General features: G+C 43.1%; 1 protein-coding gene across 6 annotated transcripts in view; it reads right to left on the bottom strand.

Annotated features, from left to right (window-relative positions):
• LOC147125280 (forkhead box protein O1-like) overlaps positions 1 to 18,587 on the bottom strand; it is a 60,884-nt gene extending 42,297 nt beyond the window's left edge. For 2 of the 6 annotated variants that reach the window (XR_015079927.1, XM_086000483.1), the window contains exon 1: positions 16,433 to 18,584. Coding sequence is in view for 5 of the 6 variants with exons in the window: in XM_086000483.1 (XP_085856609.1) it covers positions 16,433 to 16,855 (423 nt within the window). In the remaining variant the exon portion in view is untranslated. Of the gene's footprint in view, positions 1 to 4,172; positions 4,246 to 16,432 lie in introns of all 6 variants that reach the window. The other 4 variants (XM_086000514.1, XM_086000522.1, XM_086000504.1 and 1 more) reach the window with 4 other exon arrangements.
• Positions 18,588 to 19,095: the final 508 nt, after the last annotated feature.

Raw genomic sequence — 19,095 nt, 5'->3', positions numbered from 1 at the left:
ACTGCTCATTTGACAAAATAAGATGCCCCACAATCAGAAAACAATTACTATAAGAAAGCACATGAAAATTATTACTGTTACTTACCTTAAGAGGAAATACAACCATCAGGATTCCATTTGGAAGTCTATTATTATTACCAGTTTAGAATACAAAAAGACTAATGGAATTGTATATTTATAAAGTTTGTCTAAATTCAATATGCGTGTGTATGAAACAAGGTAAAGGCAACTTAATACCAAATTGCCAACTGTTCCAAATTGATGAGCCAATTCAGAAGTAGGTGGAGCAACACAACAATGCCTGTGAGCTCCAAAATAAAAATATAGTCATCTGATGTTCAGAGTGCTCCCAGACGGCACTAGGAAAGTGTGCGTGTTCCGTACCAGCCAAATAAAGACTACGTGCATGGACTTCTCAGTGGTTTGGAATTGCTGCATGGCGATGGGTTTCTGCACGTGGCAAAAAAAAAATCACCTGGTTTGCCTCTCTTTTTTGCTAGAAAAATGGAGACAAAAAAAAGGCCAAAATACAACAAAAAAAATCAGGTGTCTGTGCACATTATTTTATATAAGTTAATTTATTTTAGAGTCTTAAGCCATGTTTGCAAAAACATCATGCAAAGCAAGTTGTGTGGAAACAAGTGGATGGAAGTAAAGTTTTATTTTCTACCTGCTGTTTCAAGAAACTACCCTGCAACATCAGCAGGACAGTTTTATAATTTAGCAGAAATAAGCAGGTTTTATTAATCCAAATTTAGATACAAGTATGCTGCTCCCAGTTCATTGTCCAAAAAAAACCCAATGATCACAGGTTACGCAACAAGCTTCCTACATGTGGGCGGACACTGCACTCAGGACAGATCGAACCGCCTTTGCTGGTTGTCTGTGCTAGAAGTGTATTCCTATTTCACAAAAGACATTACAGGCTGTACTAAACTGAACCGCTCTTTGTTTACCAGATCTGTTAAAGCACCTGGGCCCCTCAACTAACCAAGTTAAGGATAGATCACTAAAATCTGTAAAACACGGTTCATCTCAAAATCTGCAAGGTCATAAAAACATAAGAAATAGGAGCAGGAATAAGCCACTTGGCCCCTCGAGCCTGCTCCGCCATTCAATAAGATCATGGCTGATCTAAGGGCTCAAAGCCACTTCCCCGCCTGCTCCCCATGACCCTTCACTCCCTTATCTTGCAAAAATTTGTCCATCTCCACTTTAAATGTATTTAATGACCCAGCCTCCACAGCTCTCTGGGGCAGAGAATTCCACAGATTTACAACCCTCAGAGAAGAAATTCCTCATCTCGGTTCTAAAAGAGCAACCCTTTATCTAAAACTGTGCCCCCACATTCTAGATTTCCCCACGAGGGGAAACATCCTCTCTGCTTCTACCCTGTCGAGCCCCCTCAGTATCTTATATGTTTCGATAAGATCACCTCTCATTCTTCTAAATTCCAATGAGTATAGGCCCAACCTGCTCAACCTTTCCTCATAAGTCAACCCCCTCATCTCTGGAATTAACCTAGTGAATCGTCTCTGAACTGCCTCCAATGCAAGAATATCCTTCCTTAAATAAGGAGACCAAAACTGTACGCAGTACTCAAGGTGTGGTCTCACCAATACCCCGTACAGTTGTAGCAGGACTTCCCTGCTTTTATACTCCAACCCCCTTGAAATAAAGGCCAACATTCCATTTGCCTTTTGATTACTTGCTGTACCTGCATACTAACTTTGTGTTTCATGCACAAGGACCCCCAGGTCCCTCTGAACTGTGGCATTTTGTAATCTCTCTCCATTTAAATAATAATTTGCTTTTTTATTTTTCCTGCCAAAGTGGATAACCTCGCACTTTCCCACATTATACTCCATCTGCCAAATGTTTTCCCACTCAGCCTGTCTATATCCCTTTGCAGATTCTTTGAGTCCTCTGCACAACTTGCTTTCCCACCCATCTTTGCATCATCCGCAAACTTGGCTACATTACACTCGGTCCCTTCATCCAAGTCATTAATGTAGATTGTAAATAGTTATACCTTCACCAAAATGTTAATAATTGTGCTCTAGAAATAGTATGGTAAGGAGGGTGATGGCTGGAAATGAAGCTGCAGTCTTCTCAGCCACTATTTTAGTTTTGCTTTCCTCTCTTTACTCCCCCATCTTACCTTAGTTCAATGCCCCTCTCACATTTGAAGCCATATTTACTCAACACACCTGCATTTTTTCCCCCTCTCTCCTACCTTCAGCTCTGTGTTCAGATTATTTCCAGTTTTAGTTTTAATTCTGCTCTTGATTTCTCTCCACATTCTATTCAGTATTTTCTCTAACTATTGTAGATTGTTTTACAATTATTCGGGTACACTGATTTTTTTTGGGCACTCTGCCTTACATAGGATATACGGCACAGAAACAGGCCATTCGGCCCAACCAGTCCATGCCGGTGTTTATGCTCCACTCGAGCCCCCTCCCGCCTTTCCTCATCTAACTCTATCAGTATAACCCTCTATTCCCTTCTCCCTCATATGCTTGTCCAGCCTCCCCTTAAATGCATCTATACTATTCGCTTCAACCACTCCCTGTGGTAGCGAGTTCCACATTCTCACCACTCTCTGGGTAAAGAAGTTTCTTCTGAATTGCCTATTGGATTTCTTGGTGACTATCTTATATTGATGGCCTCTAGTTATGCTCTTCCCCACAAGTGGAAACATTCTCTCTGTATCCACTCTATCAAAATCTTTCATAATTTTAAAGACCTCGATTAGGTCACCCCTCAGTCTTTTTTCAAGAAAAGAGACCCAGCCTGTTCATCCTTTCCTGATATGTATACCCTCGCATTTCTGGTATCATCCTTGTAAATCTTCTCTGCACCCTCTCCAGTGCCTCTATATCATTTTTATATTATGGCGACCAGAACTGTACGCAGTACTCCAAGTGTGGTCTAACCAAGGTTCGATACAGGTTTAGCATAACTTCCCTACTTTTCAATTCAATCCCTCTAGAAATAAACCCTAGTGCTCGGTTTGCCTTTTTTATGGCATTGCTAACCTGTGTTGCAACTTTTAGTGATTTGTGTATTTGTACTCCGAGATCCCTTTGTTCCTCTACCCCACCTAGACTCGCACCCTCCAAGTAACAAGTGACCTCCCTATTCTTCCTACCAAAATGCAATACCTCACATTTATCTGTGTTGAACTTCATTTGCCAATTATATGCCTATTCTGCAAGTTTATTAATGTCCTCCTGTAATTTGTTGCAGTCCTTCTCAGTATTGACTATCCCCCCCCAATTTAGTATCATCCGCAAATTTAGAAATTGTGTTTTTGATTCCAAAGTCTAAATCGTTAATATAAATTGTGAACAATAGTGGTCCCAGCACGGATCCTTATGGAACACCACTACTCACCATTTACCCCTACACTCTGCTTTCTATCTTGAAGCCAGCTAGCTATCCATTCTGCTACTTGTCCCGACTCCGCATTCTCTGACCTTGTTCATCAGTCTATTAAGGGGTTCCTTATCGAAGGTCTTTAGAAAATCTAGATAAATTACATCTACTGCATTACCACGGTCTACTCTCTCTGTTACCTCTTCAAAAAATTCAATGAGGTTGGTCCAGCAAGACTTTCCCTTTTGAAATTCATGCTGACTATTCATTACTATGTTTCTGGTTTCTAGATGTTCTTCTATTTTTTCCTTTAGTAGGGATTCCATTATTTTTCCTGCCACCGATGTTAAGCTGACTGGTCTATAATTCCCTGGACAGGTTCTCTCCCCCTTACTGCCACTACACTCAGGCATGTGGATGACACATTGAATATGCCAGTAAGTCATGTACAGACTCTGCCTAGAGCAGAGAAATATCAAGCAGTCCAGAACTCCTTCCTGGCAGCCCATATAACAAGTCCTCTTCCACAAACCTCACAACACAACCCCGCAGAGGGAAGGAGGGCTTAATGCCTCGGAGCAAATACACCATTATTTTCCCCAACTGTAGAGAGAAAGTGACCCAACAGTTAAATTACTGTTCAGACTTGCAAAACTAGGCAGTGTATCCTCTTTTACATGCTATATTGATGATATCTACCGCTACTATATCACTGACATCCAATGTACAATTTGTCTTTGAAAAAGTTCAAATTAAAAAGGTTTTAAACCTAGACTGTTATAAATGCTTACCAGTTTTTCCATTTCAAACTGTAATCGGTTTGATTGTAATGCTTGGTCTCTTGAAATAAAATGTGATATACTCCTTAGAAAAAAATAATTAAAACAGCTTTCAAATACAACCATGCAGATTTGAGAGAGTACGACACTATAGGTGAACTTATAAGGCAATAACTTAATAAGGTTGCAAGTACTGCCAAAGTTTTAGATTTTAAGAAAAATGGAATGAGCACTGTTGACTTTTATTTACTACACGGACAAAAAATAGAATTTTCCCACCCTCACAAAAAAGATAAAAATCAGAATCTCAAAAAGGAATTTCATTGGCAGGCGTTCTTTTTCCTCTGAAGTTTGAGAGACATCCACAGCTACATCAGACAGACTTGCCTAGTTTCAGTTCTATTTTCCTCAGAGTCCAAGCTGCTCAAGCTTACAATGAGAATATTGTCTCTTAAAACTAGCAGCTCCCCCTCCCCCCACGTAAACACAAGAGTCTTTCTGTGCAGGAACGCCAAACTTGGATGGTATCTGACCACAAAAACAAACTACAACAGATTGGGAAGGAATTACTGCGTAGAATACAAAGCTAAAAGCCACCTTCAACAGGAACCAGGTTCATTAAAATGGTCACATAATTCTGAAAAGAAAATACCTTTAGCTTTACTAGTCAATGTCTTAGTCCATTCTTATTACAATTTTATGGCTTTATAATACTGGCCAGAAGCTGCCTGGGGAACACTGCAGAATTTCCACTGCAATAAAATGATGAAAGACCAACACAGACAAGTCACTGTTACGTTCCTGCCAGTCTTTTCAAGTCAAAAGGAGAAATATAACCAGTAGTCTAGTAGATAATATTGGGACTGAAATAAAGAATGAAAGCATGTTAGCATTACAATAGAATCAGACCAGTCCACTGGACTCACGGTCACTAGCCCACGTACAATTTTATTGATCTCAGGATACCAGACCAGTGGAAATACCAACTCAGTTTTTATTCCATAGTACAAGTGATTGAATTGCTCTGGAGCAGGCTTGGCGAACCAAAGGTACCGAAGAGAACAGTTAAACCAGTAGCACATGCTTTAGCCCATTTACCTGGCAGCTTCTTTAAACTCATCAGCTCTGGCAGATGACAAATCACCCTCCTTCTCTTGGCTTAAGTGACTCGAGCTTAAATGTTAATGCTCTTGTTTTCTATCAAAAGACTCAAATTTATAAGGATTTTATAAGATACCATATTTCATTAAGAATTATTTTGGAAGCAATTTGTAGACTCCTTAAAGTTTTAGTCTGCAGAACAGGGACTCCAAATAGTTACACAACTAATGCTGTGATTAATCTTTACCTTGGTGTACACGCAGGGACTCGTATGGCTGCACAGACAACACTACTGGATTCAATATACGCAGACTTCCCAATCTACCTTTAAATTTACACACATTCTGAAGTCCAATATCCATACATTTCCAGCAAGCCCTTGTGCTGGTTACATAACCAACAGCTGCAAGCCTGTTTACAGCCTCTGTACTGGGGTCTCAAATTTCACTTCCAGCTGTGGCTAAACTGAGGCCCATACTTTTCTTATATACTTGAAAAAAGCTGAACAGGGTCCAGGGGTAGTGAACAAAGTCACTTTTGAACTACTAGAATCCCCACCTCCCCCAAACAGCTTTTTGATTTTTAGTTTTGGGTGCAAAACATTTTAAATTTTACAATGAGAAAAAACACACTACAATATAGATCTATATTCTTTATATCTATTTTTTTTTATTACTGAGAAATCTTTGAAGGGCCCATGGTAAACCACCACCAAGGCTGGAGAAAAGTGAAAGTGGATGTGGGAAACCAGGACAAGGCGAAGCCAAGCTTGGGTTTTTTAAAGTTTGCAGATTGTAGGAGAATGGTAAAACAGAGGCACGACAGAGCTCTACAGTTCGGAGATCCTGGGAACAAATGAGTTGGGGTAGGAGAGTTTGCAGGCAGTTTTTATTTCAACAGGCTTTTTCCTTGTGCCTATACTTCCTACAAAACGCAAGAAGTGCTGGGATATTGGGAGCAGTATTCAAGTCTTAGGACAGAATTAGGCTTCAAAGAGGTTATGAGTCGTCAAGATGAAAGAAACTGAAGATTCTTGGGAGTTGTTTGGAATACACAGAACTGATATTATTTGACATTTTTACAGGAGTGAACTTTCAACAATAAAGCTACACTTTCATTCATATCACTTATCAAATTAAACAAACTAACTATTCAGTAATGCATTCCGACAACATATTCATTTTTGGTCAGTTTTGTGAGGGCTGCTCTTCCCATGGCGCAGTACAAGAATCGGTCAGTATGCATTATTTAATATAAAAATATACGCACATATATTGCCCGTCTGTTTCATTACACTTCATTATAGGCAAATTTCTTTATTTGAAAATGATTGCTGGCCCAGATTTCTTCCAGTCATATGGAATGTATACAAACTCCACCACCGACAGAAAATGCATTAGCAACATGTAATTGGGGATCATTCCCAACCTCACTGTCTGGGGAGCAATGGGGCGGAGTGGATTGCCCACCCATATAGAACTCATCCGATTTTTATAGCGCCTTTGACGTAGTAAAACGTCCCAAGGTGCTTCACAGGAATATTATAAGACAAGAATTTGACACCGAGCCACATAAGAAATTATTAGGGCCGGTGACCAAAAGCTTGGTCAAAGGGATAGGTTTTAAGGAGCATCTTAAAAGGTGGAAAGAGAGGCAGAGAGGTTTAGAGAGGGAGTTCCCGAGCTTAGGGCCTAGGCAACAGAAGGCACGGCCACCGATGGTGGAGCGATTATAATCAGAGGTGCTCAAGAGGGCAGAATTTGAGGAGCGCAGATATCTCGGGGAGTTGTGGGGCTGAAGGAGATTACAGAGGTAGGGAGGGGCGAGGCCAATGAGGGATTTGAAAACAAGGATGAGAAAAAAAAACACTTAAAAAGATATAGAAAGCCAAACATGTCATCATGGAGTCTGACTGCAGCCTAATTGCCAGATGATCTGCTATGAAAAATATTTTTGTCCCCTCTTCCATGGTGGATTTGTAGTATTTGGGGGACTACAGACCTGTTAGCCTCACAGCAGTAGTTGGGAAAATGCTGGAATCTATTATAAAGGATGCAATAACTGGGCACTTAGAAACTAATAGTAAGATTGGGCAGAGTCAACATGGATTTATGAAAGGGAAGTCCTGTTTGACAAACCTATTGAAGTTCTTTGAGGATGTAACTAGTGGAGTAGACAAAGGGGAACCGGTAGATGTGGTGCATCTGGATTTTCAGAAGGCCTTCGATAAGGTCCCACACAAGAGGTTAGTGAACAAAATGAGGGCACATGGAATTGGGGGTAATACACTAGCATGGATTGAGAATTGGTTAACAGACAGAAAACAAAGAGTAGGGATAAACGGGTCTTTTTCAGGATGGCAGGCTGTGACTAGTGGGGTACCGCAAGGATCGGTGCTTGGGCCCCAGCTATTCACAATCTATATCAATGATTTGGATGAGAGGACTAAATGTAACATTGCCACCTAGCTTTGTATCATCAGCAAATTTGGAAGTGTCAGTTGCGAAGAGGATGTGAAGAGGCTTCAAAGGGTTCTCGACAAGCTCCGAGTGGGCGAGAACATGGCAGACGGAATATAATGTGGATAAATGTGAAGTTATCTACTTTGGTAGAAAAAACAGAAAGGCAGAGTATTTCCTAAATGGTGAAAGATTGGGGAATGCAGATGCTCAAAGGGACCTGGGTGTCCTTGTACATGAGTCACTGAAAGTGAATGTGCAGGAGCAGCAAGCCATTAGGAAGCCAAATGGTATGCTGGCCTTCATTATAAGAGGATTCGAGTACACGAGTAAAGACGTCTTACTCCAATTATATAGGGCCTTGGTGAGACCACACCTGGAGTACTGTGTACAATTTTGGTTTCCTTACCCAAGGAAGGATATACTTGCCATAGAGGGAGTGCAACGAAGGTTCACGAGATTGATTCCTGGGATGGCGGGACTGTCGTACGAGAAGAGATTGAGTAAACTAGGCCTGTATTCTCTTGAATTCAGAAGAATGAGGGGGGATCTCATTGAAGCATACAAAATTATCACAGGGCTTGATAGGGCGGATGCTGGGAGAATGTTTCCCTTGGCTGGGGAGTCTAGAACCTCAGGGTAAAGGGTAGGCCATTCAGGACTGAGATGAGAAGAAATTTCTTCACACAGAGGGTGGTGAATCTTTGGAATTCTCTGAACCTCCACAGCCCTCTGGGGTAGTCATTGGGTATATTCAAAACAGAAGAAGTCGACAGATTTCTGACTAGTAAGGGCATCAAGGGATATGGCAATAGGGCCGGTGAATGGAGTTGAGGCAGATGATCAGCCATGATCTCATTAAATGGCGGAGCTGGCTCGAAGGGCCGAATGGCCTACTCCTACTTCTTATGTTATGTTCTTATTTGCTTAAGACGCAAGTACTTTTTTTATTAGTTCGTTCTTCCCTCCTCTCCTAAAAAACTTTTTTCTGAACAATTATAAAAGATATTTTGTTCTTCCTTACTTCTCAGTGGATTTATAGCCCCTGCTGCAAAGGTCATTAACATAGCAGTACACCAGGGAGGTTCTAACCCCTCTCCCCCACCAATGTCCGGGATTTTGCTCATCTTGATAGGTCCGATGCAGGCAATGTCAGTGGAGGTTCGCAGCCCCACTGTTGGCTCCATCCTGCTGTCTGAAATGAATTTCCCTTGATGGGGCTTGTAAAGCCCACCCAGCACGTTTCCCAGCCCAATTAGAGGAAGCGGTCAGGTGACATAATTTGATGACACGTCATCAGTCGGTTTCTTAAAGGGACCATAGCCAACTTTATTTTGACATTTGTGTGGTCGGTGTTCTACAGCATTGAGGTGCTGCAAACACTGACAATCACTGCACAAAGGCACAGGGCTGCATCCAGGCTCTTCCCATGACTCCCTCCATATGCTTATGGAAGGAGTCATAGCATGCAGGAGGTCCTCTTCCCTTCCCATGGGTGGAAGAGACCTCCCCAGGAGATCAACAGCCTGGTTGTACATTGCAGAGGAGAGCACAAGCAGGGATGTGGTCAGGAGGACCTGGGTGCAGTGGCACAAACATTTCAAAGATCTGAGTAGATCACGAAACATTAGTACAAAGCCACACTCACCTTCATCCTGCTGTGCCTCTCATCACATCCCCATCACGCTGCCTTCCCTACCCTACTGCACATCCTTATTCACACCAACTTACCTTACATGTCCACTCATCCTTCTCTCTCTCTCTGCATTATCACATCCCCATCTCATTAGCCACCCCTCACACTCACCCTCATTCTAGTGCAAGCATACCAACTAACAACACACAAGGGTAGCCATTTGGGTGTTTTATCCAAAGTTTATGTAAAATTTCTGTTAATGCGCTGTCAAACATTGAAATCTTTATTTTCAACACTTTCTGTTCTTGGACAGATGTGCGTGCACCTTTGGAAGTGGCTTAATGAGTTGCAGTGAATGGTGAGGCAGAACGGTACCCCCCGCAATGGTCACATCCTACTGAACTCCACAAGTACCGGCACCCGACCATAGAGCACATATACCAGAAACGCTGTTTACGAAGGTCACAATCCATCATCAAAGACCCTACCCACCCCAGCCACAGTCTGTTCACCCTCCTGCCATCTGGAAGACGCTACAGATGCATTCGCACCCGTACGACCAGATTTAGGAACAGCTTCTGTCCCAGGGCTGTCATCCTACTGAACTCCACAAATAAACTCTAAAGCCTGCACATCTGCCAATGCACTTTATTATGGTTATGTTAATGTATTACAAGCCAAATGTATGTTGAATGTTTAAATGTCTTAATCTAAATGTACACTCGGGAGCCGCAAGCCTACATTTCGTTGTACTGCACTTGTGCACTAACAATGACAATAAAAGTTGATTTGATTTGAAAGGAATGGCTTGGGCATTGTAGTGCTTTATGGTGTTGGTGTGGTGCCAACCTGGCGCATCATGTGGCAGCCAGCGTGTACAGCGTCAAGTGAAGTAAATCTGGCCATGGTGAGGCCATCTCTGGCCTCTTGGGCAGCAACGTGGTCGGGTGCTGATGCTGCACAGGACAGAGGGCATCAGTTGATTGCGGAGAAGGTTAGTGTCGTTGTTGGTGCTGATCGTGGTGGGATTCTGAGGACCAAGGTGAGAGCATAAAGGGCACCCATGCTGATGGAATAGATGGCAGGCGAAGTAGAGATGACAGAAGCAATGTCAATGGTGAGAGAGATAACGAGGTCAGACTGGATGGAGACTTGTGTGAAGACTTGCAGCATGCTGAATCTGTTGTAGAAATGCAGAGAGGAAAAGCTTGTGGCTGAGGGAAGATATCTCTAAAGTGAGAGCTTTTACTTTACATTTGAAGCTGTCAACTCATCAGCTGATTCAATGGCCACTGAACCCCCGCCTCAGCTTGACAGACGTGGTCCATGACCAGCGTGGACGAGCTGTCAAATGCAAAAGGCAAGCAGAAAATCATTAAATGGCTCTAAACAAGCCACTAATTACCTGAATTGGGTCGCCCACCACTGCCAGACCCAACATCAGGAAAGACATGTGGGAGCGAGTTGCCGACCCGCTGTCAAAAATATCAAATTTCCCTACCGACCCACCACCAATTCCACCCACTGACCCCCCCCAGAAAATTCCGGCCAATGTATCTGCAATGACTAGGACTTTGGACTGGGGTTTCTAAACCATGGTCTAAAACATCTCAAACATTACCCTGGACCCAGGGAGAGAGAGACATGCACAGAGAGATAGAGAGCGAGTGACAGAGAGGCAGAGACAGCGAGAAACAGAAAATCTCAGCCAAGTCATTCTTGCACATTCATGCCAGTCACTAAACAAAGAACTAAGCTATAATTTATACTTTGATAGTAGAACATATTTGATGAATTGAAACAAGATCGAAAAAGTGTCGAAGACAGCAATTCCAAACTTTTTCATGTGGGGGACACCCTGTAAATAAACAAACTCCCACTGACCCCCACTTCTAACCTCCCAAAAGACAGTGTCAACCATCCAAAAGAAAACAAACAGTGCCATCACTGCAGATGGCATTTACTAACAATACACAACAGAATCACATACAAATACAAAAATTTGATGTCCTCACGGACTTCCCGAGATCCCCTTGTCAACCTTTTATAGAGTCCATGTACCCTAACTCAAGAACCTATAGTTTAAGAATGTAAATAAAATACCTTTTGGAAAATGCAGTTAAGCTGGCGTCCAACCTCTGATTTCACAAGTCGAGGAGCAACTGCGAGACTGTAGCCAACATGTCCACACTCATGGAAAACTGTGCAGCTAACTGTAGCCAACATGTCCACACTCATGGAAAACTGTGCAGCTAGATGCAGAGCAACCTTGCCTTTGTAAATGACAACATTCCACTCCAAACAAAACCACATACCTTGAAATGGTCCACGAGAATGGTGTAGAGTGTGAAGTCAATCTACATCACAATTCTATTTTATAAAATTCCAATGGCAATCCAGCTCCCAATCACTGACTGTATAGCATTCTAGAGATCAACGTTAAGCCTCCCATTTAGCCAGTTTTTAAATTTCAGTATGGTAAACATAAATTTACTGACAAAATCTGCTTGGAGATAGCAATGCAGTTTAGAAGTCGATCACTTGTGGGGAAATATGTTTTTACTCAACATTTTCTGGTTTTGGTTAGTGAACTGCTGAATAAATAATAAAAACAGAAAATGCTGGAAATACTCAGCAGGTCAGGCAGCATCTGTGAAGAGAGAAAAAAGTTAACGTTTCAGGTCGATGACCTTTCATCAGAACACAAAGTATTCTTCATTAAAGTGTTGACTGAGAGCGTGAACTGGTTCAAAGGTGGTATCCTCCATCGAGATTATGAAGAGACAGATTTTAGAGAAGCTCTAATGAATCCTTATGTTCATTTTGTTTGTTCTTGCTAACTCTTGAAGCCATTCCTAATATAAACACAATGGTATTACGAGGTCGGAGAAAGATGGAGGTTGGATTCATCAAGTGATATCGGCACCCAAACAGCACTGATCAAGGAGTGAGATTTTCTTATTTGGGAATCAATGAGAGACCTGTCGTCAGTTCAGTCTGCCACAGATGCTGCCTGACCTGCTGAATATTTCCAGCATGTTCTGTTTATATTTCAGATTTCCAGCATCTGCAGTATTTTGCCTTTGCTGAGTGAATAAATTGGGCTCTGGTTTAAAGACCTGGCAATTGAGGTTATCTATCTGGAATTTATTATGACCCAAACACATTAGTTGCAGGATCAATCTCCAATAAGAGAGAGTCTAACCACCTCCCCTTGACATTCAACAGCATTACCATTGCTGAATCCCCCAGCATCAACAGAAACTTAACTGGACCAGCCACATAAATACTGTGGCAACAAGGAGGTCAGAGACTGGGTATTCTACAGCGAGTGACTCACCTCTTGACCAATGTTCCCTGTAAGCTATGCTTATTCTGCATAGCTCGTTTCTTTTAGTGTACGTTCCCTTTAAATTTCAGCACTTGCGCGGTATTTACAATGGAGAAACTGGTGAGCAGCCTGCGCGGGGCCTTTCCCATTACTGCACGGCCGCTTAGAGGGAACATTGCTCTCGACTCCCAGAGCCTTTCCACCACCTACAAGGCACAAGTCAGGAGTGTGATGGAATACTCTCCACCTGCCTGGATGAGTGCAGCTCCAACAACATTCAAGAAGCTCAACACCATCCAGGACAAAGCAACCCGATTGACCGTGGCTGCAGTGTGTACCATCTACAAGATGCACTGCAGCAACTCGCCAAGGCTTCTTTGACAGAACCTCCCAGACTTGCGACCTCTACCACCCAGAAGGACAAGGGCAGCAGGCGCATGGGAACACCACCACCTGCAAGCTCCCCTCCAAGTCACACACCATCCTAAATTGGAAATATATCACCATTCCTTCATCGTCACTGGGTCAAAATCCTGGAACTCCCTCCCTAACAGCACTGTGGGAGTACCTTCACCACACGGAATGCAGCGGTTCAAGAAGGCGGCTCACCACCACCTTCTCAAGGGCAATTTAGGGTGGGCAATAAATGCTGGCATTGCCAATGAATTAATAAAAAGAGAGTTTTAATCAAAATTCAATAGTGCAAATTTTAAACTTTTCAAAACAGGTGCTATTCTATTATTACCAATTTCACAGAATTGCTCAGCTCTAGATATACCTGTATAGAAAACAGATATTGCAATAGGGAAAAAAAAGACAATGAGGGAAGCACTCAGCAGGTCAGATAGCATCTGTGAAGTGAACACTGTGGGTCCTATTCAAAACTGGAAGATATTACAGATGAACAGCATTTAAAAAGGAATTCAACAAAAGGAAAGAAAAACAGTAAAAATAGTGCTTTAAGTGGAAAACAGGAGACGGTTAAATGGCAAAAACGTATTAGCACGCGACAATAAGAGGCATAATGAAAAGTCAAAGAAATAAAAGAACTCAGAGACCATGTAAATAACTGATGGAGGCAGGAAAGGAGACAAGTAGAAATGGAAGAATGGAAAACTGGAAAAGCACAGCAGACTCCAGCAGCCAAAAGCCTGGGAGATGAAAAAAAGCAGATCGATGCCAAGGGTGCAGATTGCCTTGCCAGCAGTGTCCCAATGGAGGGTCTCCGTCCCAAACAAAAACCCGCTTCCTCTCCCCATCCCCAGGAAGGCTGGCAGACCCATTCCACATTGCCAGCTCAAAAAGTGGGCGCTCCAGTTAAGGTCTGAAGTTATTGAAATCAATATTAAAAAGGACAGAGGGCTACAAAGTACCCAGTATAAAGATATGGTGCTGTTCTTGAGCCTGCATGGAGTTTCATTAAGAAACCGTAAAAGGCCAAAGACAGAGGGATCGGAGTGGGGCAGAGAATTAAAGTGGCAAGCAAGAGAGTTCGGGGTCGCACTTGTAAACAGAATGGGGGAGGGGGTGCAGAAGCCTGAGAAATGGGACAGACCCAATCAAGGTCCCGGTCTACCACGGTGAAGAGGAAATCATCAACGGAGGAAAAAGGACACTTCGGAAGCCCTGGTGTGGAAAATGGCATCATGAGGGAAGATGCGACTGAGACAGAGAAACTGGGATAAGGGAATGGGAACCTTATCGTAAATGGGGTAGGACAAAGTTTACTCCAGGGGTTATGGGAGTCAATGGATTAATAATAGATGTCATTACAAAGCCCATCCCCAGGGATATAGAGTGGGAAACAGATCACAGAAACCCCACAGTGCAGATAGAGGCCATTTCGGCCCATCGAGCCTGCACCGACATGATGGATGCAAAAAGTAAGGGAGGGGTAGAACTTTCAAGCAACATTTATTAAATTCTCTCGTATCCTGCCACAGAGCTACTATAACCATTTAAAAGGTGATAACTGGTGGGAATAATTGCTACTTTACAGACAAAAGAACATTTCTCATTAAAGCATTTGAAGGATCAACTCATAGACAAAAGAAAAAAGACTTGCATTTCTATAGCGCCTTTCATGACCTCAGGACGTCCCAAAGTGCTTTACAGCCAATGAAGTACTTTGTCACATTGTCCGCATGCCCGATACGAGACTCCCAAAACAAGCGCTCTACTCGGAGCTCCGGCACGGCAAGAGAGCCCCGGGTGGGCAGAGGAAACGCTTCAAGGACACCCTCAAAGCCTCCTTGAAAAAGTGTAACATCCCCATCGACACCTGGGAATCCCTGGCCCAAGACCGCACAAAGTGGAGGAGAAGCATCCGGGAAGGCGCCGAACACCTCGAGTCCCTTCGCCGGGAACAAGCGGAAGCCAAGCGCAGGCAGCGCACGTCAACCCAAGCACCCCACCCACCCGCCCCTTCAACCACCGTCTGCCCCACCTGTGACAGAGACTGTAGGTCCCGCATTGGACTAATCAGTCACCTGCAAGCGCATTTTTAATGTGGAAGCAAGTCATCCTCGGTTCCGAGGGACTGCCCAAGAAGAGGAGAGGACTTTTGAAGTGTAGTCACTGTTGTAATGTTGGAAACGTGGCAGCCAATTTGCACACAGCAAGCTCCCACAAACAGCAATGTGATAATGACCAGATAATGTTTTTTGTGATGTTGAGGGATAAATATTGGCCAGGACACTAGGGACAACTGCCCTGCTCTTCTGCACTAATGGCTACTATTAGCACAAACCCATGATCAAATCAGTACAGTATAAATTTAGGATCTGATCTAAATTTTGTATGTACAGGCAACTATTGTAACTCTCTGAGACTTCAGTTTTTAGTTTGACATCACCCAAACCACTTGATTAGACCACAGCCCTGTAATCATTCCCACATATGCTTTGCTCCACATTTAATCATGGGGCAGTTGCAGGGGGCGGGGGATAATGGAGAGAAAAGAGAGCGATGCAGTTATTTATACAGACCGACTTGCTCCTTTTTTCGGCCAATACCAATCAAACCCTCTCAAGGAGGGTGACAAAACCAGCCCACAAGCTGAGAAAGTGTCCCAGAGTTATCCAGTTTGCAGATTTTCTGCTCCTTGTTAAAGCTACCAAGAATGATACAGTAGCGTAGTGGTTATGTTACTGGACTAGTAATCAAGAGGCCTGGACTAATGATCCGGAGGCAGGAGTTCAAACCACACCACAGCAGGTGGGGTATTTAAATTCAACTAAATAAATATAGAATAAAGAGCTAGTAATGGTGACCATGAAACTATTGTATTGTTGTTAAAAACCCATCTGGTTCACTAATGTCCTTTAGGAAAAGAAATCTGCCGTCCTCACCTGTTCTGGCCAACATGTAACTCCAGACCCACAGCGATGTGGCTGACTCTGAACTGCCCTCTGAAATGGCCTAGCAAGCCACTTCGTTGTATTCAAGAAGGCAGCTCACCACCGCCTTCCCGAGGTAAAATTGGGATGGGCAATAAATGCTGGCCTTGCCGGCGACCTCCACATCCCGTGAATGAATTAAAAAAAAATTAAATCAAGGCCATAAACCAAAAGTACGACTGCTCCTCAACTGTAATGCAATATGCTCGTGCATTTAATCCTTAATCAACAAGAGTTTCAATTGAAACAAACAATAATTCTTAATTTATGCTCTTGAACCAAATCCTAGAATCTGAGGATTCAAAATCAACACCACACCCCCTCAATCGCAAAAGTTGAATTCTTACCTTCCACCCAGCTGAACTGTTGCTATCTCCTTTGTCCTTGAAGTAAGGCACGGATTTGACCATCCAGTCATAGATCTGAGACAGAGTCAGCCTCTTGTCAGGAGAACTCTCAATTGCTTTGGTGATGAGGTCTGCATAAGATTGATGGCCCCATGCATTTCTTCTAGAGGAGCTCTTCCTCTGAGCACTTGCTGCACCAGCTTGGGAACAGACCTCTGCATTCAGACCAGTTTCACTCTCTGATTTGACAGCAGTAGAATCGGAAACATCCTGCTTTTCTTCTTCGGTGGGGGTTCCTGAGGCAGAGTCCTCCTGTTTGACAGTTGTCAGATCTGGTCTCGGCAAAGGCCAGGTGCAGGATCTGGGGCGGCTCTGTGGTTCAAAGTCTGGGTCGATCTCAGCCTGCGATGCTTCTTCAGCCATAATTGACAAAAGTTTTTACAAATGAAAATATCCAAGTTCAGACACAAAGATGGCTATTTTCTTTTCTTAAATAAAAAGCCGTGACTCCTGCCCCACAAAATGCATAGTCTCCAATTCAGTCAAATCTTTCCAACATCTTCAATAAAAACGAATTTGTATCTTTATTTAAAAAAAGGGAAAAATCCAGGTGTTGTCCCAGTTATTTGTAAAGTCAAGGAGGTTATAACAAGCACATACCCAAATATGCTGGTACTTTTCAGCAATTATAATTTTGATTTCAATCAAAGGTCAGTTTCAGTTCCAGATAATGAAGACAAGTAATTCCATCCAGGAGGAACAAAACTGGCATCTACTGTAATATGTTCTGACACGTCCTTTCCAGTATTTACACATTCTCTGTATTCAAAGTACAACTACTTATAAACACTTTGCATCTTTCCTATGATGGAGATTTTTTTTTTTTTTTTAAATAAAACTATAATACTGCAAAGTCTCAAAACGCCAGTTGAATCAGATTTTAATTATTTAAAAATTTTGAAACCTATGTTCACGAAATTATTTTTAATCTTATGCATCAACCTCAAGAGGTGATCTTCAATAACAGTGCAATACAAAAAAACTTGCGGGGGACGGGGCAAATAATAGTCAGCAACTTCGTTTTAAGTTGCGTCAGAATTCACAAGATCCTTGTAATTCCAAAAAGCTTTGTTTTCTTCCTGTGTAAAAAATAAGTATATCCAAAAATGGTGCGTTTGCTGCCAGTTTTTTTTTAAAGAAAACGTGTGGAATACAGAATTTTTTAATTTGATGTAAAAAGACGGAGTAAAAGGACAATTTCAGCAGTTGTGAAAACGAATTCCTATATTCTGTTTTTGTACGATTAAGAACTGTCAGACACTTCACGTTTTCTGTACTAAAATGTGCAGGGTTAAAAAAAAAGTTTTTAAGACAAACAAACAAAAAAAATCAATCTGCATAAATCCTTTAATCGGTCAGTAATCTGCGCTGAAGAAGTGTTGGCGTGTAAAACCGTCGTGAATCCTCAAGGAGCCACTCGAAGGAGCTAAAAAATAAGAGAAGGGGGGGGGGGGTGGTTTCTTTTTCTTCTTTTCTCTCTTCCCTCACTCGCTCAGTCCCGGTCGGGCTCCCGTTGCAGGCCCCGGCCACAAGGCGCCTCCACTCCAAGCTACCATCTTGACGACGAGGACGGAAAAAGCGCCGCAAATCCCCCAATCTGGTGCCTTCAACAACTTTTACTGCCAGCTCCGAGTCGCCTACCGGACACCTCGGCCGCCGCAGCCTCCTCCTCCACCACCGCGACCGCCGTCAAACTTCATTGAAGTGGTTCCACCTCAAGACGCGGGATGTCTATGTCTGTCTGGATCCCTCTTAAATATAAATAAATAAAACAATGTTTACCCTCCGCACGCCGCCACTTTGCCTTTTTTTTTTCCTTTTCACCTTATTCTCTGTTTGGACCCGTTTCGCTGCTTTTGACGTGCATTCATCGCCGAGTTAAACGTCACCGTCTGACGTGTTGGGCCGGCCGCCGAGGCACGGCGGGAGTTGTAGTCCTTTCGAACCCGCTTGGCCAAGTCTTCGGGCGTGACTCGCTCGCCGGGCGGAACTACACTTCCCAGAATGCCCCGCGACTGGCGGTCAGTCCCCCACAGCGCCTTTAACGTCGTGAAACGTCGTTAATCTGTTTCTTTTAATTCGCCCAGTGCCAGTCGACCCGTTAAAATGTAATCAGTAATATTCTATTTTTTTGGACGGGATTAGGATCTCAGCTGCTCCTTTTTCTTTTTTTCTCCCTCTCTACGTAAAGCCGATTGGAAGTGCCACGGCTGAGGCCCAGCCAGGTGCCGCGCTGCCCACTGGGCGTTGTAGTCCCCAAACCCCAGCTTGTTCGGCGCGTTACAGCGCGGCGGCTGCAGCAAAAGACTACAGCTCCCGGAAGGCACTGGAACTTGCATTTTTTTAAATAATATCCTTTTTTAAAGTCCTCTACGTCGACCCCCTCATTGCAAGTCGAGCAAAACGTGCTTTGGTTTATGATTGACGGGTCAACAAATGTCCCAATAGTTTGGGCAGCGAGGTTTTAACACAGAATGTCAACAAAGCACGTCAGCCAATAAGAAGCGGGTGGTGGCTGTCACTCAAATTTTATGCCCTCAAGAGGGACAATGGTGCTACATGTGGCAAGGACTCCATGTTATGCACAATGTTACCAGCTTGTA

The sequence above is a fragment of the Somniosus microcephalus genome, chromosome 1 (assembly GCF_052327205.1).
Source record: "Somniosus microcephalus isolate GS21.2 chromosome 1, FLI_Smic_1.0, whole genome shotgun sequence".
Lineage (NCBI taxonomy): Eukaryota > Metazoa > Chordata > Chondrichthyes > Squaliformes > Somniosidae > Somniosus > Somniosus microcephalus.
The sequence above is the reverse complement of the archived record's forward strand: the minus strand, read 5'-3'. Positions and strand labels throughout refer to the sequence as shown.